Source organism: Vespa velutina, chromosome 14, assembly GCF_912470025.1.
Source record: "Vespa velutina chromosome 14, iVesVel2.1, whole genome shotgun sequence".
NCBI classification, from domain to species: domain Eukaryota; kingdom Metazoa; phylum Arthropoda; class Insecta; order Hymenoptera; family Vespidae; genus Vespa; species Vespa velutina.
This window is the reverse complement of record NC_062201.1, coordinates 386,754-408,691: the sequence shown is the minus strand read 5'-3', so window position 1 is coordinate 408,691 and position 21,938 is coordinate 386,754. Positions and strand designations below refer to the sequence as shown.

The 21,938-nt window shown below is 37.8% G+C and overlaps 5 protein-coding genes across 6 annotated transcripts; all 5 read right to left on the bottom strand.

Annotated features, from left to right (window-relative positions):
• Positions 1 to 13,773: 13,773 nt before the first annotated feature.
• On the bottom strand, positions 13,774 to 15,868 carry LOC124954175 (fatty acid synthase-like; the record flags this gene model as incomplete). The annotated part of the gene is given in 5 exon segments (XM_047506687.1): positions 13,774 to 14,031; positions 14,121 to 14,581; positions 14,690 to 14,880; positions 14,882 to 15,516; positions 15,598 to 15,868. Coding segments are annotated over 5 exon segments (1,716 nt in total), but the record flags the coding sequence as incomplete, so codon positions are not given.
• A 29-nt stretch (positions 15,869 to 15,897) lies between these two features.
• LOC124954209 (fatty acid synthase-like) lies at positions 15,898 to 16,695 on the bottom strand. The gene is made up of 2 exons (XM_047506768.1): positions 16,384 to 16,695; positions 15,898 to 16,291 (listed from the first exon to the last, which is right to left on the bottom strand). The coding sequence occupies exons 1-2, from the start codon at positions 16,401 to 16,403 to the stop codon at positions 15,898 to 15,900; spliced, it is 414 nt and encodes a 137-aa protein (XP_047362724.1). The 5' UTR covers positions 16,404 to 16,695.
• A 186-nt stretch (positions 16,696 to 16,881) lies between these two features.
• On the bottom strand, positions 16,882 to 18,128 carry LOC124954173 (fatty acid synthase-like). Its single transcript, XM_047506686.1, has 3 exons — positions 17,839 to 18,128; positions 17,362 to 17,766; positions 16,882 to 17,291 (listed from the first exon to the last, which is right to left on the bottom strand). Exons 1-3 carry the CDS (start codon positions 17,954 to 17,956, stop codon positions 16,882 to 16,884), a joined length of 933 nt encoding a protein of 310 aa, XP_047362642.1. The 5' UTR covers positions 17,957 to 18,128.
• An 86-nt stretch (positions 18,129 to 18,214) lies between these two features.
• On the bottom strand, positions 18,215 to 19,309 carry LOC124954205 (fatty acid synthase-like). Of its 2 annotated transcripts, none has more exons than XM_047506762.1 (3): positions 19,226 to 19,309; positions 18,827 to 19,144; positions 18,215 to 18,673 (listed from the first exon to the last, which is right to left on the bottom strand). In XM_047506762.1, the coding sequence occupies exons 1-3, from the start codon at positions 19,271 to 19,273 to the stop codon at positions 18,230 to 18,232; spliced, it is 810 nt and encodes a 269-aa protein (XP_047362718.1). In that variant the 5' UTR covers positions 19,274 to 19,309; the 3' UTR covers positions 18,215 to 18,229. The 2 variants fall into 2 exon arrangements, with proteins under 2 accessions (XP_047362718.1, XP_047362719.1); XM_047506763.1 differs by having other exon boundaries at positions 18,531 to 18,740.
• Positions 19,310 to 20,428: 1,119 nt separating this feature from the next.
• LOC124954172 (fatty acid synthase-like) lies at positions 20,429 to 21,575 on the bottom strand. Its single transcript, XM_047506685.1, has 4 exons — positions 21,351 to 21,575; positions 21,013 to 21,263; positions 20,682 to 20,913; positions 20,429 to 20,586 (listed from the first exon to the last, which is right to left on the bottom strand). The coding sequence occupies exons 1-4, from the start codon at positions 21,532 to 21,534 to the stop codon at positions 20,531 to 20,533; spliced, it is 723 nt and encodes a 240-aa protein (XP_047362641.1). The 5' UTR covers positions 21,535 to 21,575; the 3' UTR covers positions 20,429 to 20,530.
• Positions 21,576 to 21,938: the final 363 nt, after the last annotated feature.

Sequence of the window (21,938 nt, the reverse complement as noted above, 5' to 3'; positions counted from 1 at the left end):
ACTCGGTTATGACGCGGCTGGTTCATTCAGAACCGATATCCATTCGTGCATTAACTCTTCTTGGATTTTCACATGGGTCTACTCACGACTTATTATGTTATTCATTACTTACATTCGTAGCTCTGAAGTTACAATGCATTGGTCTATTCAGAATTCAACTTATAATTTTAACTCTTTTTTTTTGTGTTTTTTTTTTGTTTGTTTGTTTCGTCAGGAGGAAAAACCTTCATAGGCTCCCTGAGCCCGGTACTCAGGGGGGTGTCGGATTCAACCCGTCTGAGAATAAACTCTCAGGTTCGGATCGCCTACCGACTAAAAAACCTTCTGATCCTTATTACTAACGCGCTGAGGAGAGAGGGGGTGGGCGGGATCGCGCATATGCGTAATACAAATTCGCCTAGTACCCCTCCTCGGTGAGCCAGACCGGTATTCGCCTTGCTCTCATTCATTCATCTCCATTCATACCAATATGGCGCACTCGACAGGGGCCCACGAGTCCCCGGAGACGCAATTACTCCCTGACTATATACATATTGGCCCAATCCCCATCCCATGGTGCTCTGACCAGACCCATTCACGCCCGTATACACATACTCACACTTAGAGGGGAGCGACGCGTGAGCCAGGCGCCGCCTGAGCTGCTCGGAGCCTTGCCCGAGGTGGCCGCACTGGAGCTATTCTCCTATGCGGCCTATCGTTCGCACTCCTGTCCACATACACACCCGTACGCTCACTCATACATCCTTCTTCTTGCGTCCGTTCCCTGCGCCTCTCAGCGTTCTCCTTTGCACGCATAACCCGCCCTGCGAAGGTCCGGAAGGCCGCCCATCCCCCCGGGACAGTCAGGGGGACCATGATTATCACGGGAAGAGTTAGCTGCTCTCCCCCCATCGCGTCGATCAGCTCATTTCTGGCATCCGTCCACGCCGGGCAGTCGACCAGGGTGTGCTCCGCCGTATCCTCATTCCCCCCGCAGTGGAAACAACGTGGGGAGGGAGTCTTCTTTATCTTATTTAAGTACGCTGAGAAACAGCCATGGCCGGTCATCAGCTGTGTGGTGTGAAATGTCGTTCCGATAGAGAACGGCCTCCTAATCCACTTAGCCAACCATTCGGCAATAGCCGCCCTCGCGCGTACTCTCGTTGCTGCTGGTACTCCTACGAGCCCAAGTTCCTCAGACTTTCACGCTTCTATTGTCCTCCTTCTGGTAAGAGCACTCAATACAGCTTTAATACACGGTGGAACAGGTTCCTCCGCGTTTCTAACAGCCGCATACGTCTCCGCCAGCTGGGGTGCCAGATGAGCGAGAGGAATAATCCTCGCAATCATCATAGCCGCGTGGAAGGAGACCGTCCTATAGGCACAACACACATTCCTCTAGAGGCTCCGAATAGCCCGCCCGATCCTTATGTCCTCCACGACGGTGCGCGACCATACCGGCGCCCCATAAAGGAGCACCGAGTGAATCACGCCGCCGTAGAGGCGTTGTTTCTTCTCCCACAGTCCGTGAAGGTGCCTCCTAAGGGACTGAAAAATACCCTCCGCTTAAGGGATTAGAGCCTCGAAGTGGGGCCTGAACGACATTCTTGAATCTATCACTATGCCTAGGTATATAACGCTGGTTCTAATTTCTACGCAAACCCCTCTAAGGTAAATCTTAAGTGGGAGGGACATTTCTGCGTCTACAGAAGGCAGAGGCAGGGAAGGCCATGGCCTCCGTCTTTTGCGGCGCCACTTTAAGACTCAATCCCTCGATCTCCTCTACCAAAACGTCCAAGTCCCGCTCAGCGTTCATGATAGTCTGAGACAGGTCCCATCCTGATGACAGGAGGGCCGTGTCATCCGTATAGCAGATTACACGGGAGCCACCTGGCATCGGGGTTCGGAGGACACTGTCATAGGCAATGTTCCACAACGTAGGGCCCAAAACGGATCCCTGTGGGACCCCACAATACACCTGTCTTGCCATGGCCCGTCCATACCTGTCTGTATATGCTATGGCGCGATTGTCTAAGTAACTCCTGATAATGTTCACCAGGTAATGTGACAAGTTTTTTCGCTCCAACGCCCTAACGATAACGGCCCACGGCAAGGAGTTAAAAGCATTAGAAATGTCCAGACTCACCAGGATAACCACCTTCCTGACCCGCGTTGATGCCTCCACGAAGTTTTTAACATCGAGGACGGCATCCACAGTGAATCTTCCCGTCCTAAACCCATACTGTGATGGCGCCAGAGTCCGAGTCTCCTCTAAGTAGCTGTTGATCCGGCAAACAACTACCCGCACGAATAGTTTTCCCAGTTCGCCAATCACGCATATGGGTCTATATGATCCCGGTGAGTCCGGGGGCGCATTCCTTTTCTTTTTGACCAGGACGAGCATCGCTATCTTCCACGCTGTCGGGAACCTTCCTGTTCTCAAGCATGCGGAGAAGCACTGCGCCAACCCTTTTCCACAGTGTGTCGACGCAGCACGTACAACTCAGCAGCACACTCGATATCTCATCCAGTCCAGGAGCCTTCCTTCCTTTTCCTTTCCTGGCGGCAGCCAAGACCTCCTCCGCAGAGATAGTCACCTCTGAGAGTGTAGGTTCCTGCGGCTCATCAGTTCCCGGTCCTCCTGGGAATAGCTCAGAGAGGATATTCTCCAGAACCTCATCCTCCAGGGTTTCAGTTACTGGTGGGGCATAAGGCCTAAGTTTTCCCAAGATCAATTTGTAGGGTCTGACCCATGGATCATCCTCTATGGAGTCCAGCAGGTCCCTCCATGAGTTCTTCTTGGCTTCCTTAATAGCTCTAATCAGTGCCCTCCTTGCGTCCCTTCGAGCGTCCAGGTACCGCACTATTTCCTCCCTATTCTTCTTTTTCCTGTCTCTGGAAAGTTTCCTTACTGTGGCCGTCGCAACGGTTCTAAGGTTCGTTAATTCGTCCGACCACCAATAAGTACTTTTACTACCGAGGGTTTGTCCCCTCACCCGGGATATGGCCATGTCGCACGCTTGTTTCAGTGTAGACTATGCCCACTTCATCAGCTTGTCCACATAGTCCGCATCGGCCGCACTCCCTCCGCACATAGTTTCAACCATCCACTCTCCTGAAATGAGGACCGCAACCAAGTAGTCCTCATCCAGGGAGTTAACCTTCCAACGAGGGGGCTTTTTATCTTGTGAATCAGAATTTCGGACCCCTGCAGCTTCGTGCCTATAGCTATATCTAACATACAGGTGGTCCGACAGGAACTCAACCTCATCCACCCTTCAATCCGAGAGGCGGAAGGCAGCTGCCGGCGTGCCCCACGTTAGATCTATAACGCTCGACCCCTGTGATCGAACGCACGTGGAACAGCCAATCCGGTTCAGCAGACCCAGGTTCATTCTGTTGGCCCAGACGCTGAGTTACTCCTGCATTCCGGGTTCCATCTGCTGAACCGGACATTAAAATCGCCAGCCACCAACGCTGGGAGAGCGGGGAATGTTCCTAAGAGCTCTTCGAGCCCATCAAGGAGTCTAGGGAACATGTTAATGTTTTCGCTAGGAGGAAAGTAGACCGAAACTACCAGCGAGTTCCCCATTTAACGGCTACGTAAAAAAAACCTCGACGCACCAAGCTACAGGGTCTTCCATTTTCGCCGAGAAGCACCGCAGAGAGTGAAGTCCCTCCTAGGGATGTGAACCACCTCTCATACCCCGAAGGAACCCACCATGGCTCCGAAATAACCGCAATCTCCACTCTGTTTTCGCGCATGCGCTGTGCCAGCAAGTCCTGCGCAAGACGCGCATGGTTTATGTTTATCTGCAGAACAGCAGAGGATATTGTCTATGGACCCTCTGCTGCTTCTACACCTATTGAGGTACCCGGTTCACCTTGTTCCACTTCCATGTCTTCATGCGCTCCCCTCTCCTCAGTCACTCTCACTGTCCTCGCTGCCGTTTTTTCCGCGACTTTATGCGGGTCTTCCCGGATTGTCTCAGGGCAAACATTTGGTGCCCTCCCGAATACCTTATCTATCTATTTCCTAGGAGGCGCTACCGGGCACTCCCAAGAACCGGCACGGTGGTTGGACGGCTTCCGGTTAACGTCTGCACAAACCGGACATTCAGGTTTATCCGTGCACGTCTTGGCCAAGTGACCCGACTTCCCATAAATATAGCACATGTCTATCCTAAGCTTCGTGGCCGGGTATACTACAGCAACATGTCCTCTCGCTAGGCACCGGTGGCCGCTGCCTGAGTCCGTGCACTCTCACCGATATCCAACCCATGTTTATCCTGCCTCTCTCCAGGGCCTCCCGGGTGACGGGCACCGGAGCCGAGACAGTGGCCTCACCTAGTCTACCCTTACCAATTCTTAATTCCCCTACATTAATGAGGTTGGTGTCCGTTCCGGAATTCACTTCCATCAGTGCGTTCCTGATGACGGTCACATTGGCAGCCGCATCCAGTCCTACCAACCTCATTGTGCGCAGAGGGCGTATAACTCTTGCTCCCGGGACGGATGATTCCTCAAAGCCTCCGCCATCCGGTCGGCCTTCTCATTTGCCCCTTTGCCTCGTACCTGCCATATAAAGGCACCCGTGAGGCCCCTCCGGCACGATATGCTGCCGATCCCCATGTCTTTAATATTTATGTTCTCCCTGCCCGGAGGAATGCGTCTCTGTATGTCGTCTCTTCGGCACAGGATAGGGAAATTGCTGCGACTTCCCTTTCCCTTTGCCTCCTCTTCTTTCTACCCTGCGCGCCACTCCTCCTCTTCCTCCTTGTTCTGGGGGCCGCCTGCTCCCGCAAGGGTTGAGGATCGTTGTCTCCCTCCTTTGATGAAGCCAGGGGGGGGGTGCATTCGCTTCCCTCCTCTGGACGCGTCTCCTTTTTCGGCTTATCACCTCTATAAAATTTCCCTGCGGAATTAGTGCCTTACTCTCACTTACCTGTTTCGTAAGAGGTCGAGTGGTCTCAGCACGGAATGTGGGGCCTTTGTGTGGCCCACCAACTCCAGTCGTTGCTCTACTCGATGTCTGCTGCCGCTGCTGCTCCTGATGTAGCTGCTGCTACTGCTGCCGCTGCTGCTGCTGCTGTAGCTGCTGCTGCTGCGACTGTTGCTGAATACTGCGGACAGCCTCCGTCAGCAACTTCACTGACTCGATTACCTGCTACATTTCGTTGTTTGGCTCCTCTCAGCCAAGGGGTTTACTGATGCTTTCTTCTTTTCTTTCTTGGAACGGGCAACTTCATCCGTCAGCTCCCTAATGCGCAGATCCTTGGTTAAGTTCTGCCTTTAGCTGCGCAATGGTTTCCTTGGCTGATGGAGGATCATCTGCTCCGATTTGAAGCCTGCCACTTAGGGTTTTGATTATTTCCAGCATTCTATTATGGGAGGGTTTCATTATCCCTGAAAGATCTCCCATAATATTGCTGGATCTCTTCCTAGCGTTTTCAGCATTTAAGATAACCTCCCTGGCATTTTCCAGCAGCCTACCAGTCTCCACCTAAGACAAGGGGGTCTCTGCCAGTACTTCCTTGTTCCACCCGGCCATGTCTACCATTAATTCCTCTTCCTCTGAGGCATAGAAAAGGGGCCTCGAATGTTTGAGCGTTCTCCCCAAGATTGGTGACTTCATGCCGGAGCGCTGCATGTTCTCCACGGCCCTGGCAGCCCTTTGCCACTTCTCCAAGTGGCTTTCTTCCCTTCTTAACCTTCCTGGTGCATTAGATACACCGCAGGCTAGGTCACCTACCTGTGGTGTCTTCCTGATGCAGTATCCAGAGCTGGGGCCAGGTTGCCTACCCCGAGATCCTGGCAGTTGCTGGTTGACGACGGCGGGTGGCCTGCTCTACCACCACCTGACACCGCCGTGGCGTGGGTGTCCCTCTCACGCCCGCTTATGCCTTTATATGTACTATCCATAATAAAAATAGCATATTATTGGGAGACAAGCTCCCCAAAGAAAGGGAAAGGAACGGAAGGAAGTTAGAGAGAAAGAAAGAATAGAAATAGAGATGACAGAAGAACAAAGATAGGAATAGCCGTACAAGAACATTCACACACCATTCACACAGTCCCTTTTAGTCGTTTCTTACGACAAATAGGTAGTACTGTGGGAGTATTCTACTACTCCCTACCCACAGGGGAACTACCCATAGGGGGAAAATTTTAACTCTGATGAAACTCTGCTCAAGACTTGCCACGTTATTCTTCTCCCTGATGTGTTACCTCGTTGGTCTATTCAAGACTGCCCGATCCTCTGGTCTTTTAATTACCTTGTTGACTTCTTATCCCTACTTGTTTTAATACATACTAACTGTAGCTTCATTCTCCTGATAGTCGTTTCGCTGTCTGCTTTTTTGAATCGCATCAATCTATTTCCACAGGGACAGTCCATGCTTTCGTTGACCGTTTTTCTTACATCAATCTTCTTTCCGAGGATAGACCAAATTTATAATCAGCTGACTCTCTGATGTTAGTCTTCTATGCGTTTCCTTCCGATGATATTAGTATTCTTCTGATTAATTGTCTTTTCTGGCGTCGGCCTCCTACGCACTCTTTTACGCTATTCTCTGGATCGACATATCTCACACACCGCAACACTCGTACATGTCTATTGTTTAATTAGCAGTTAACTGGGTACAACATCTGAGCCTTTTATTTCATTATTATATTATCGGCTGGCTTTACTCAAACACACATATACATGTCACTAACGTTTGAACTTTACATTTTTTGTCTAATAGTTGCTCTGTTTATCTCATATGCACTCGCATGCACTTTCTCAGGGAAGAAAGAATCCTCAAGTCTACAATATTGTATTATATTTTATTACTTACTCGCGAAAAGACATATCTGTGTAAATAAGATAAACGTAAACTGTACATAATAGATGTGCGTTACGTTTAAGTGTAATGCACTTTTTATAACTTGATGTTTATGAAACATATCTATAAATCTTATGTGCATGGTCAAACATTCATCAGATTTCAAAATCGATCAGATTTGTAGTTTCTCTGAATCGATGTTATTTACGTGCTCATCGAAGAATTATTTTATAAACAATATATAGATGTATATAGGATGGTCTCGATTAAAAATTTGATTTATATTTATTAACTAATTGGTATAAAGCCATCATTTCCATAATTGATGTGACAATCGTTATATAACGCTCAATATAATGAATACCCGATAAATAGTATATCTGAAGTTTTTTCTTGCAATGTTAAATATTTCATGATTTTTATTTTTTTCTTGTGAAAACGGGAAAAATAATTATTTTTATATCATGCAAAGATTAATAAGTACATACGATTAATAATATGAATCGCATTGAATGATTCATGAGAAACAATTAATAGATACTTAGTGTCGTTAATTTCAATTGTTAATTATTCGTGCATTATAATTACATCTGCTTACACGGACTTGATCCAGTAAGTTAAGGCGCAATTACCATCAGAACGATATGGATAACGTATTATCGGCAGGTGGTAAAGTAATTGATGGTTCAGTAGATTAAAATGTAATATGTCTCTTTGTATCATCGTATAACGGAAACAAAAAATCTATTACCGTGTCGACGATAGAATATGTTTTTGTGATTAGAATTTTTGTCCAAACGTATTATTTTATGAAAGAAATGTTACGGACTAATTATTTTATTTAATGCTCTTATTGATTATTAATTATATATATTATTAATATTGTTATATATATATTTATTATAATTATATATATTATAATATTATATATATATATTTATATATTATATATTTTATATATGTATAAATTTATTATTAATTATATATATTATTAGTTATTATTATATATGTAATTATTTGTTGTTATGAGCCGGCCTAGAGAAGTTCGAAACTTGAAACTAGAAGACAGTTTCTAGACACCAAGAAAATGTGACTTGTAATAAATAGGTTGTCATCTGTCTTCTAAAGGAACTCAGCCTGAGAGGACGTAATTTAAAGACGTTCCGATATATTTGTATATTTTTGTATTACAATGGACAAAACATTTTAAAATGGATGGATTAAATTATCTTTTTATTTCAGCGTTATAATAGTATATAACAATAATGTTATATATTATTGTTATTTATTATACAGAGTACTTACATGATCAAGTCTTCCTGTAGTTTCCCAAGAATAGAATCTTTAAAGCACTAGTAAAATAAGTCTTGCTGGATAGGTAGATCGTTGAAACGTTGAATGAGTAACTCTCAAGGAATAAGAGCCAATTTTGAAGAATATTAGCTTTACATATTGATACACTCCGTCGAAAAATGTATATGCTTAAAAAATTATAAAAAACTATTCATTTATACAACGTTGCGAAAAGCAAGATGAATTTAAATATGTTTACTCATTTTGATATACCATTTTTCTATCGTTATATTGCCTAATCTCAGTCTATTAGACGCATCTTTGTAATTACGTTAATCTTTAAATTAATATGATAGATGTGCATTGCGAGGAAAGTATTTTTATAATTTGATGTTTAGGAACCATCTTGTGTGTAAAGTCAAACATCGATCATAAATAATACATATATTATCATCGATAAATAATACATATATGTAATTATAAATTCGATTTTCTTATAATACAATGAAAGTGTAAAAGATAGATAGATTAAAAGAAAGAGAAAGAGAGAGAGGGAGAGACATAGAGAAAAGCCTATATTTTATGCGTTTTTCTTTTTTGCCTGGTTTAATTTTTTCTATGTCTCTTGCTTTTTTCTTTCTATTTACATTTTCTATTATTTATGTGTGATATTTTTCGTAATTCTAGTTGGAAGATACACATTAACTAACACAGCACACTTTTTCTTGGTTAAGAAGAATTTTATTAATAAAAATACTATTACAAAGATATTATAACTAAAATAGTACAACTCTTTATTCTTTCTCTGGTTTACTCAAGATTTTACTCTTTACTCTGTCGTTAACCTCTGATGTTAATTTCTGTTGTTAATCTCTGTTCGTCCACTCAAAACTGCACTCGTTACTCTGTTCTTTTCTTTAAGTCACCCTATAGCCTTTTCATCCCCACTCGCATTCGTATCTATGCACTTAGCATTTCTTATGGCCATTTTCGAGTTCGTTATTTTATCGCCTATCTTTCTAACGCCACGCTTCCATAAACCAACGCAGGTCAGACCATACTTTGATCGATTTCCGATCGGCTCGTTTTACACACGCAAACAACATGACTGAGGCTAAACTTTCCTCTTGATTACTGATTTCTACCCCCCAGTTTTTAATAGTTTACGCTATCAATGAGAACTGGCGGAATTCTTGATCAATTTTAATAAGCGAGGTCTCAATTTAAAAATTAAAGTATAATCTATAGCGCTGTTTGTCCTGAATTTTAAAAAAGCATTATTTGCTTTGAAAAAATTCGTTTTAAAAAATGATATTTTTCCGATAATAGTTTATGCGCAAATAAAAAGGTTTTTCAAAATTCAGACATAACATCGTATCTTAAAGCTTCTCCTGTAAAATGAGATCTTGTTCTTCATAATTAGTCAAAAATTACTTCTGTTCTCATTGATGACGACATTTTTCCCGAAGAAAACATTTAATACTATGGCGTTCCTTGAAATTTGTGGCAAAAAGATGAAGCCCATCTACTGATTTTTATATACACGCTTGAATAGTGTACATTTTATATCCGTGAAATAGCGATTGTCTTTTTGGTTGTGTGCGTAAATAGCTGTTGCCTAAATTTTTTAAACATTTCCAAACGCAAAAAAATGGTTTTTACGATGCTCCCACGAAGAGACTGTGGTAACTCACTCGATTATATTAATGAGCTTTGGCCATATAATTATACGGCAAAAATAAGGAATTTCGTGTTCAATCGTTTATATCAAGGGATCTGAGTTTCTAAAAAATTACAAATTTATGAAAATTTATAGTTTTTTTTATACTTTGTAATCTAGAAAGGAAGAGATTCTATAAATAATGAATAGTTTATTGGCAGCGTCCAGATTCGTAATTCATGAATTCTAGGTGTTCCAGGCCAACAAGATTCCGGTGTCTTTTTTTTATTGTGTTGACGTAAAAAAAAGTAATGAAATAATTTACTCTTTTTTTTTTATTTAATAATTTAGTAAAGTGAAAGTATCTAATTTTTTATATTTATTTCCTCCAGAGATGGCTGACGTGAATTTCGCAGTGATTTGTGCTAGATGGGACACAGCAGCAGTATAATTTTGTTCGATGGCAAATGCATATAAAATATAATTTGTCGATTATTTGTTTAATATTAAAATTAGTGAATATATATATATATATATATATATATATATATATATATATATATATATATATATTTCTCTTTATTTTACTAATTTATGATCGCTATGCATTTGATTCCACACAGTTACTTACGGTCAGTCTAAAGTAATTGTTTTTACTTTAATATATGATATTAGTATGGTGGTTGTCCAGTGCATAAATCGTTTATTACAAGAAAAATATTAAATCGAGATTACAATGGACGCTAGATAGTGCAATATGTTAAACTGCTCTATCACCTAATTTTATTATTCTAAATTCTTTTATATGAAGTCCTCTCAAAGGGAAAATATATCAAGTGTAGTCGGAGATAAGTAAAGGATGCCAGGTTTATTTAATAACGGTAATTAAAATGCCAGGTAGATATTATCTGTAAGGTAAGTATTCGGAAGGATTGAATGGTAAAACAAATTTTTCGATAAAATCAGTACCAAAATTTATTATAACTCACATTAGAATGATTCTCCTTTTCATCATTACAACTATTCTATAAAATAAATATGCATAACTTTTCGATATCTAAACTAATAAACATGTGTTACTTTGCAAGCAAAATAAATACATATTTGTTAATTTTCGGTACCTAAATTAATAGATATTTACGAATAAGTACTGATAACGTCTTGTTTGTGGCTAAGATGCATTTGATATGTGATAAAAATCTCGTTAAACAATCGATTAACGAATAGATGATTTTACGGGTATCTTTCTTTAATCTTAATATATTTTATGACCAATTCGCAACGTAGATTACTTAACAAGTAATCAATTTGCAATTAATCTAAGTCAGAGATTCTGTAGAAATACCTGATCTGTGATAGTCTCGTGTTCCTTTTCCGGAGCTTATTCTCGAGGAAAGATGTGCCTTGTTATGTTGTAGACACAGGGTACTCTTTGCTATTGCGGACAACTTTCGGTGCGGTTTCTCAAAGGGAAGTAAGATTGCTTAATGAATTATTTAGTCGATTGACCATGACTAAAGCGATGCGGGTCCCGATATTATTGAGCCGACGAATCCAAAACGTTTATGAGGAACACGATCCTCGCCGTCTTTCTTTTACTAACATCTAACGACAGCAGTAGGTTCTGTTTACATTAACCGATCGCTCGAACCCGCAATGAACCTTTCTAATCAATAGGATAAATACTCTTTTATTTTGGTATTTAACGCGATTCACTAGTTTGTCATTATCCCCACTTTAAGAATCTTTGGATCTAGGACGTTCGTCAACGAAAACAATTGAGGACTTTCAACTTAAAAACCATCAATACATTTCATAGTCTAGGACTGTCTATAAATAATCATTGAACATTAGGAAGAGTTTTGTAGAAATATTTGAAACAATAACAATGTTAAGCGAAATAATTTTTATTTTACACTTCGAATCATAAAATGTTGTATATGATCTGATATAATGCGAGTAATTGCAAAATGCGTTATTTTATTGAGTCGGTTGTTCTGTTTATTATCAAGCGGTTGGGAAGGGGAACACATTTTTTAATGAATAATACAACAAATTCAAATCGTCAGCTCGATTCAAATCATCCGTTCCGTTCTATTCAAGTAATCTCAAAATTATTATAAAAATCGCGAACTTTTTAAATGGAGAGTTGCCGTCTTTTCATCTAAATCTGTATAACATTCTTTAGATAAACTTCACTCATATAAGCTTCATATAAACTTCAAATATACTTGGAATTGGCGATAGATAGAAAAGGTCATGTGCAATTTGTTAAAAACAATATTGATAAATTGATAACCATATATTGTTTAAGATTGGTCAAATTGATGATCCAATATTATTTATTTGTAGTAAATATATTTTGTACTATAGTATTTATTATTTATTATTTATTATTATTGTTAAGATAATCAAAAACAAGTCTTGATTTGATAAAATTTATATATTTCGAACAGTACTAATCGATGCGTGAGTAACCATTTATATTCCTCTAAGGAGTTTTCTGAAACAACAGAGAAAATATTATATTGTAACGATTAGTCCTACAACATTAAAGAATACTATTGTAAATTCATTGGAAAAGATAGGCTAACTGACCGAGAAGATTGACTGATTCAAATGAGATAAAAATTATTAGCCGAAAATTTTCTTGCGTTAGGAAAGTGAAACTAAAAAATTTTTTAGCACTAATCATGGTATTGATAATATTGTAAATATCCACAATAGAAGTAAATATAGCAAAAATTATTGTTAATGAAAATTATAAATTTTCTTAAAACAAGGAAATATAAATAAATAGTTAATATTGTTGCTGCACAAAAATGTTTATAATTGATTTTTCATATATCGAAATAAACTAAGAAAATATGTCGTTATTTCGTTATTCCCCTTCATTTAAAATGTTTGTAAAATATAGAATTAATTGCAAACGTGGAGATAGTTATAGTTACTCCAGATAGTGTTATTTCCAGATGGTGTCATTTTTTATATTATTATTTTTAATGTTATCATTACTGTCGCTAAAACCATTTGTAATATTAACAGGGTAATGCGATGCGAACAGCTTGTAGTTTCGCATTACTTTTGAAAAATCGGTTTTATTCGTTTTTCACGTATTTCTGCTTTAATTTATAATTATATCGTTAAATATCGTTAAATTCCTTTGTTTTCATAATAACATCTCATAATATGAAATGTATTTCTAATAAAATTATGTTTATGTTAGTAATAATAATAATATTCAAAGTAATATTATAGGATATTTATTTAGAATACAAGGAAATTTTTAATGAACGATATAATTATAAATTAAAGTAAAAATACATTAGTAACGAATGAGATCAGGTATATAGTAATAAAAATGTGAAATTACACAATGATTGTGTCGTAATATCATGCTAGTGGATTAATTGCATAAGTAAAAAGTGTTGACGAAGTTAATTTTTATCACATCTGCGAATGAAAGTAAACGCTATGCAAATATATACATATTACTTTATTACATTTAATTCTTATTAGTTCTGCTGAAGCTGTTCACGATTAATCACCATTGCAATTTCATTGTTTTCTAATATCGTGGAATGATTGCCATCAATAACATATACTTCTACTTCATCGCCAGTTATCTGAGAATAACAATAGTTTATAGTAGATTAATGTTATATTTATGATATATAAAAATTTTTAAAACTTACTTTCTCTAGTCCATAATCATACGAGATATGTCGTACAGACGATAACATTGGCTTGAGCAATGTGATTGGAGCTCTTATATATGGTAATGGTTCTGGATTATATTTCATGGATGCTTGCAATCTCACATAAAATGAAAGGATAGTGTTTTTTAAATCTCGTTCCAAATATAATTGCTTGTGTTCGGGAGGTAATACATTAAAGAATGCTTTTACTTTCTCATCCCACGTTTTGGATTTTTCCAATTCAAGTACGAGCTAGAAAGTAACATTCGGAAATTCGTTTGACAATAGCGAGAAATAGAGAAAGAGAAAAATAACGAGCCTGTTCACTATTAACAGATGATAATATCTCCTCTATAATAATAAAAACTTTGTTTCGTAGTTTTTCTTCTGACGACGATTGAAACTGTTGATCTACAAGTATTTTTAATAGTTCAGGACCACCGTCTATCAAAATTAGCCGACCATTAAATCCTTTGGCTTCTAATTGTCGTGTGAGTTCAATTGTTACAAGCGATCCGAATGAGTATTCCACTAAAGTAAAATCTTTTCGATCTTTAAGTTTCTCTAGTATATGCAGTAATAAGTAAAGTTACATTTCATTTTAATACAACAGATTGAATAATATTTAATTTAATTAAATATATCTTTAATAAAAGATTATACCGGTAGAAATGAAAGGGCTATTTCTTCTACAGTTTCTAATTCATAATTTGTCCCAAGTTGGAAACAAGTCGCTGGCGACTTAATTTTCGATTCTAATGTTTTGAAAATGATACCATAGCCTTCAATACCTGGAATGAAGAATATCTCGCTCCGATCTTCCTCTGGGTTAGTTTTAAGGGAGATAATTAGTTCGGAGGAAAGTTCTTCGCCGATCAATTGCATCAATGTCTTTGTACCAAATAATATTTTCTCGGTAATAATTTCAATACGATTACTATCACCTATTAGCTTATTTTCTATTTCCATAAGTTTGGCAAAATTTAAGCTGCGAATATCTTTCGCGTTGAGGTATATTTCATACTCGCGCTCTAAAGTTTGTTTTATTTCTACACCCATCATAGAATCCATTCCAAGTTCAGCCAAGGAAGTTTCTTGATTGATACTCTTCAAGTCTTTAATACCTATAATCAAAAATTCTTTATTTAAAAAAGATAAAGATAAAAAAAAGCTGGCGAAAACAAAATAAAATTATAAAATTTAGCATTATCCATGGATAAACCGAAACTTACACATAATTTTTAAGACAGCATTTACGACATTGTCTGCACGATCGCTATCTAATTGTTTTTCAGCAACTACCATACTAGCAACTATAGGTTTATCCTGCACCAAAAATCGATTCATTTCTTCTAAACATGATGTTATTTTTTGCTGTAGAGTACCGCCAATAACATGTTCTTTATCATTATTCTGCATATCCAAGACCGACGTCTCCAATTGCTCCCCATTGAATAGCTAATCCAGGCAACTCTTCTTGTTCCCTTTTTTCGCATATTCTTTTCATAATGGAATTAGCCATACCTTAATTCGTTTGGCCAGCATTTCCCCTTCCGCACGAGATGGAAGAGAAAACTACGAAGTGTCGAAGATCTGGACAAAGCCTTCTAGTGACTTCGTCCAAACGTTTCGTTGTCCAGGCCTTTCCCTTGAAACATTCTTCAAAAGATTTCATCGTTTGGTTACGACAAATACGACCCTTCAAAGAAACCGCGAGGTTAAATACACCATCGACGGGACTTTCATCTATTGCTGATTTTACTATAAGCTCGCAGTCTGTTCGTTTAGCCGCATCGAGACCGTCAAGGATCTTAATATTCACACCGTATGATTCCCATCTCTTGATTCTCATTCGTTGATAACCATTCTTTAAGCCGTTTCGTGAAGTAATGACAATATTTTTAGCATTTCGAAGAACCAACCAATCGATTAATTCTAAACCAAAGCCACCCAAGCCGCCAATAATTATATAACTTTTGTTCGGGAAACATCTACAATAAGGTTCAGCCAAGATGGGGGTATTCAGTTGTTCATTTTCTTCGCGTATCTTTATTAGTACCTACAAAATTCAAGATGGATTTCGAGTTATAATTTAAGATAGCACAAATAAATGAATATTAAAACAACAACCACAACTTACTTTTCCAATATGTTTACCAGCAGCCATGAATCTAAAAGCTTTCTCTATTTGATCTTTGCCGAAGATTGTTCTTACAATAGGTTTGATTGCATTTTCCTTAAGAAGTTTGTTTACTCTTGAACTTATTTCATTTCTGATTCCGTTCTTGGTAATTATAATTTCATCTAACATTACAGCGTGAAAACTGATCTCCTTCGAAAAGATATCGATGTCTAACGGATTATCTGCGGCTAAGTCAAACTTTCCGATTTCTAAAAATCTCCCTCCATGAGCTAAGCAATGCAGAGATGCTAGAAGTTTTTATTCCGCTAAAGAATTTAGAACTATATCTACACCTGTACTGTCGGTTTCTTGCAAAATCATTTGTTCAAAGCTAGTATCTCGAGAATTTCCAATATGATTATCGTCGATACTGGGAAAAGTTTCTTTAATGAATTTACGTTTTTCTGGTGTATCAATGGTAGTAAATACTTCACAGTCTTCGTGCAGAGCCAAGATAATCGCAGTTTGGCCAAAACCACCAGCACCAAAGTGGATAAGTATTTTATCACCTTTTTTCATTTCTCCGTTAATATTAAGCGCACCTATACATGTGAAATATACGCATGGAACTGTCGCTTTATCTTCCAAACTCCAACTTTCAGGTACGGTCCAAGAAAAAATGTCGTCCATTTGGCAAAGATTTGATAAGCATCTGAAAAAATGATATTCATTTCATTTTCTTTCATTTTCTGTTATTTTCTATATGCCATTAAATCTCACTCTTATGATTTTTAATTAGCTCACTTGTTTGAACTGAGTCTCATAATATGTCGACCCCGAAAAATTCGGGGCTGTAAGATCCTGAACTAAAACAGCTCGAAAGATTTTGCCTCCAGGTTCTTTCTGTAAGCAATTAATGAATCCTAAGAGACCAGATTCAAAGTTTCCTTCCTCAACAAGTATTACTGTCTTGTTATCTTCTTGTGTTTCATTGGCAAGCTCATTTTGTACTTCTTTCAACCAGTTAAATTCATTGCTCCTAACATTAATAAATAGAATATTTTTCGAAATTTTCTCGATCTTCCTTAACAATATCCACGATTCCTCGGAAGTACGTTTCTCAAAAACTATACCTAATCGAAATTCCTTCAGAATAGAATAGTCCAATGGTATATTTTCCTTTTTGCGTGATAAAAGGAAAGCTCCATCTTTTGTAGATTTTAAAGGTTTTTTTAAACCTTCCTTTTTTTCATTGGTTAATAAACAACATCCAACTGCTAATATCGCTATATCATCTGTTCGTTATTTTGTCGATTCTAAAATTTCAACATTTTTAAGAACGTCTTCTTCGCCAAATTTCTTTGGTGGTGCAAGTAAATTAATGCTTGCTTGAATCGAAGGTAAATTGGCTAGAATGTCTCTAAACAATGGAGAAACAAGTTTCTCTGCAGATATATTGTCATTATCCTCAACGAGTTCTATTGTTTTCACTTTCGTCATTAGTATATTCTCAAGCGTAATATGCATAGATAACGTTAATATTTCGCGTAATGACATTTCCCTTTTGTCACGATAAGCAATAAATTTATGTTCTTCGATAATTGGATCACTGACAGGTTTCTTCCGAGCAATCTCACTGGCCCTAATATTATGAATTTCCACACCCTCTGTTACAATCACATCAATATGCTCAAGTAATTGTACAGGTACATCTGAAATAATATTATTGAATATAAAGGAATTCGCTACATAAATTCACTTTTCATTAAAAAAAATATTTACATTTTTTATTGGTCGTCAAACTTTGCAGATATCGTTGATGAGCTTTAGTATCTATTATCAATTTCCGAATTCCAGTCGGTACGAATAAACCTCGGGTATCTAAAGCGAGTATTTTCATCTGCAATAAGTTATCCATAAATGCTACCCAATTGTTTTTCCACTGGACATGTCCTTTTTTACCCGAAACTGAGGCACTGTGTAAACTTCGAAAGAGGCCGCTATATTGGTAACCACGTAGCTTCAACTCTTTATAGATATCTTTTGCATCTAATTCTTCCTTCTCATTGCCAATATTCGCTTTGATCAGATCAAGAGGTATTTTCTGCTTCGACAAGTTTGTTGCAGCACGAATCAATCCAGTAACAATAGCAAGACCTCCTTCGACCACTTCGAAATTACCACTGCCTGTTCGTTAGTAGATCGACATATGTTAAATTCTAAATAAAACAATATATAGATACAAGTTGTGGAAAGTACCTTTCTGAATCATGACTATCATTTCAATTTTGCCTTCTTTCGGAATCGTGGTAGCTCGATTAAACTTTACATTTTCAATGACAACAGATACTTCCGTGTACAATTGTCCTATCATCATGCCGAAAGTTTCCCAAACTAAACATAAATATCCTGTCGCTGGAAACAAATTTCTACCGTCGACCACGTGACCACTAACGTACTGATGTTCTTCATAATCGATCGATATTTCAAATATTCGTTCGCCAGAATCAATTCTCTCTTGTCTTTTGTAATCTGCTACACACCAGTCGTCTGAATGTTTCCATCTAATCAGATAATAACGTTGAATTTTTACATTATATTCAGAAGAAATAATCATTAGCCTTTTTCGTTTTCTATATACTCGTAATTCTTAACTAATGAGTCGGGATATCATTGGAGCTCCTCGACTGACCGGATATTCTACGTGTGGATATAATTTAGCAAGATCAAGCTGTATACCGCTGTTATAAAGCTTCCCTAATGCTTGTAGAAAAATGATCACGTTATCATTATCTCTTAGATGATTTAATGCAATATTCCTTACGGTTGGTTGCAATGATTTTCTTAAAGTCTCTTGTAGTAAATTTTGCAATCCAATTTCAGTCGTCACAACATTGTCGGGAATCAGAGCTAATATTTCCTCAAACAGTACTGGTTTCAACATGTTATTGGTATGATACTCAGCTGACGAGAGTTTTGCGGCTGATGTCGACCACGCTTTTCGTGGCACAGATGTACTGAGCCATTTGTTACTTCGTGGCTTCGCTACTGGTATCACTTTTTTGTGAATGTACACAAAGTTTCGATCCAACTGCTGCGATATAACGGCTGTGATAAGGTATATTATTGCACGACACCTCTTCGACGATAACTTCAGTTTCCTGCCAAATACAAACACATTCAAAAAAATCATTCTAATATAAAGGAATATTTTTATTGGCTAGATGTTACTTAGCGTCAAACGAACCTGTAATTTTTTAACGAATGCCTTCACAGAATTGGTCGGTCCGCTAATAGTTGTACTTTCAGTTCCATTGTGACATGCGATATCGATATCAGCATGACAGCAATTTTTAATGTTTTCATAGGAAAGCTCTACCGTTGCCATAGAACCGTGAGGTATTTCTGTTTCTATCAAAGCCATTCCTCGCGAATATGCTGCTAATATCATTTCCTCTGCTGTAAAACATCCATCTGCGTAAGCACAAGCAAGTTCACCAACGGAATAGCCGATGACGTAGTCCGGTACTACATCTATGGAAGTTAGAAGATCTACCAATCCGATCTGTAAAGAATTTTTCTTTTTATAGATCTTGTCGAACGAATTCACTCCTCCCAAATAATTCAAAGTAGTTGTCGATATTACCTGAACTGCAGCAGTTCCGACGAACGACTGCAAGATATTGTCGAACATGATATTATCTTTTTCAGTTAAAATTTTATAAATATTCAAATTACACTGTTTTAATACAACATCGCATTTCTCTATTGCTTTGGCAAATGTGGGGAATCTCATCAGGACTTGACCTGGTAAATTACAAATTCCGCATTCCAATACATTTGATAATCGAAATGGTTATTATTTTTATAGTTACGAAGAAATATTAGAACAAAAATTTCCATATCCATTTCAGACCACTGCGTCCCCATTCCAGAAAAAACAAACAATATTGGTTTTTTTATACCAGAATAGTTTTCAATCTCTCTCAGTTTCTTGTCAAACGATTTAAAACCAGTTATCGTGTATCCTCGACATAAATGACCTGATATTTCTTTGAGGTGGATATCATGAAGGAGACGAATAAATTCAACGTCTATGTGTCGATTATCGATCTATGTAATAGGATGTTGGAATTATATCGTTCTATTTTATTTTAACGTAATCAAGTATAATACCTTCAGGTCTTTAAAAGTACGTTCTACCTACATCATTTAATGTGGTTACTACTGCTTCTTCGGTACGTCCAGAAACTGCTACGAGTCTTGGCAAATCGTCATCTGGCAATCCTTTATTGATCTTTGTTTTTGGATTTGATTTGAGTAAGATGTGAACATTAGCACCACCAAAACCGAAAGATTTAATGACTTTATATTCCCCATCAAGCGGAGACGTTTCGGTAACAGGCATGATTCTCCCTTCTTTAAAAGCTTTCTCGATTTTGCGTAGTTGATTAAGATTGATATTTGGGGGCATTAGACCTGACTCCACCGATATTATCTCCTGTAAAATATCAAAGAAACGAAGATGAACGAATAATTGTCTCATCTTATACTTCAAAATATGTTTACCTTGGCAATGGAGCACATTCCACTGACTGGTTCAGTATGACCCAAATTTGATTTGATGGAATCCACTTTAAGAGGATTGGTTCTGTTTTTCGTGAATATCCGATCTATGGCATTTATTTCTTCAGGATCACCGACTTTAGTTTCTGTACCATGAGCTTCGATGTAAGGTATACAAGCTGTTGGTACACCGCATTCATCGTAGAATTCTTTGAAAAGAGTACTCTGAATTTGGCTAGAAGGATATCCATCGCAATTTGTTTTCGCATGGATAACTGTTGCATAGATCCATCGCAATTTGTTTTCGCATGGATAACTGTTGCATAGATTCTTTTAGCATTTTTTTTTTTTGCAGAAATGCAACAACTACGGCTTCGCTGCGCACTTAACCATCTGCATTTTCGTCGAAACACTTGCAACGACCATCCTCAGACAATATTCCTATTAGAGAGGTACAAGATAGAATAATTGTTTAATACTCTCATGATAGTTCGTGAGAAAAAGCAAATGCTTCAAGAAAATATCATAATCAGTACCTAAACGTTTAAATTGCAATGTTACGTATGGATGAAGGCAAAGATTTGATCCAGCGACGATCGCGTAATCGCATTGTCCGTTATGTATAGCCCTATATGCGTGTTCCATCGCAAAAAGGCTTGAACTGCACGCGGTATCGATGTTATATGTTGGTCCAGTGACACCCAACCAATGCGAAATTCTGTTGGCCATAAAAGCTTTACTACAGCTCATGATACCAAAGCCATTTATCTATAATTGAAAAGACGTATTACATGGCTTATCCGACCATATAAGTAATTGTCTATAAGTGATCCATCTATAAACTGATCGTTTGATCGATTCCCTTACCTGGAGTTTGTCGTAGAACCAAGTTTTCTCGACATCGGAGAAGCATGAACCCAGGAATACACCTGTCCTCGTTCCACGGAGATCTTTTGGATGAATTCCAGCATCTACAATGGCTTCATAAGTATGTTCGAACAATATTCTTCCCATAGGATCCATAGTATGTGCTCCTTTAAAATCGATGTCAAAAAATAATGCATCGAATTTCTCTATATTGTTAATTTTCCCCATTCGTCGTGGAATTTCTGAATGCTCTTATAAAAGATAAAGATAAAAAAATATTAACATTGGTTAACGCTTAAGTTGTTAAATAAAATAGATTGTTCACATATAATCGATACCTGTTTCTATTTCGTTATCTGTGATGCAATCTTTGCGATTAAAAATATTATCTTTCAATTCGTACAAATTGTTGGATTTTGGAAATCTACCAGCGATTCCGGAAATAACAACTTCTTCACCTGGTTCTGGATCGGCATATTTGAAAAATTTGTACGATTTCTTTAGCTGCTTAAACTCATTCATGATGTTATGATATTTTACATTCGTTTGTCTGAAATAGAAATTTGGACACGAACTGAAATCGTCAGCGATGAATTCTTCTTTTAAATATTGTTATCCCCCTCCATGAAATTCGTTATATCACGTCATAAGTTCTTGTATTTTTCCATTCTACTTATTCAAATGAAGATACATTTTTAACCGGCCCTTATTCTTTTTATATTGATTAGGTACGTCATGGTCAATGAAAGAGCACTGTTCAATAACGAAACAATAAAGTTTCGTCGTAATACCCAAAATAGTTATAATAAAAATTCTTAAATTTATAGCTCCCATTTATTAATAATTGCATGCATCTGGTGTTTACAATGAATGTTATTATTGTATTAATAGCGACTTCAATTAAAATACAAAATTAAGTACATCTT

Coding starts and splice junctions, on each gene's coding strand:
- LOC124954205 (XM_047506762.1), bottom strand. CDS start 19,273: ATGTTCGACAATATCTTGCAGTCGTTCGTCGGAACTGCTGCAGTTCAG. Junction 19,145..19,225: donor TCGGAACTGCTGCAGTTCAG/GTAATATCGACA, acceptor AATTCTTTACAG/ATCGGATTGGTAGATCTTCT. Junction 18,674..18,826: donor CATTCGTTAAAAAATTACAG/GTTCGTTTGACG, acceptor GTTATATCGCAG/CAGTTGGATCGAAACTTTGT.
- LOC124954173 (XM_047506686.1), bottom strand. CDS start 17,956: ATGATGATAGGACAATTGTACACGGAAGTATCTGTTGTCATTGAAAAT. Junction 17,767..17,838: donor GATAGTCATGATTCAGAAAG/GTACTTTCCACA, acceptor ACTAACGAACAG/GCAGTGGTAATTTCGAAGTG. Junction 17,292..17,361: donor TTTGACGACCAATAAAAAAT/GTAAATATTTTT, acceptor ATATTATTTCAG/ATGTACCTGTACAATTACTT.
- LOC124954209 (XM_047506768.1), bottom strand. CDS start 16,403: ATGAGACTCAGTTCAAACAA. Junction 16,292..16,383: donor ATGAGACTCAGTTCAAACAA/GTGAGCTAATTA, acceptor TCATTTTTTCAG/ATGCTTATCAAATCTTTGCC.
- LOC124954172 (XM_047506685.1), bottom strand. CDS start 21,534: ATGAATGAGTTTAAGCAGCTAAAGAAATCGTACAAATTTTTCAAATAT. Junction 20,914..21,012: donor GGTTCTACGACAAACTCCAG/GTAAGGGAATCG, acceptor TTTCAATTATAG/ATAAATGGCTTTGGTATCAT. Junction 20,587..20,681: donor ATTGCAATTTAAACGTTTAG/GTACTGATTATG, acceptor CCTCTCTAATAG/GAATATTGTCTGAGGATGGT.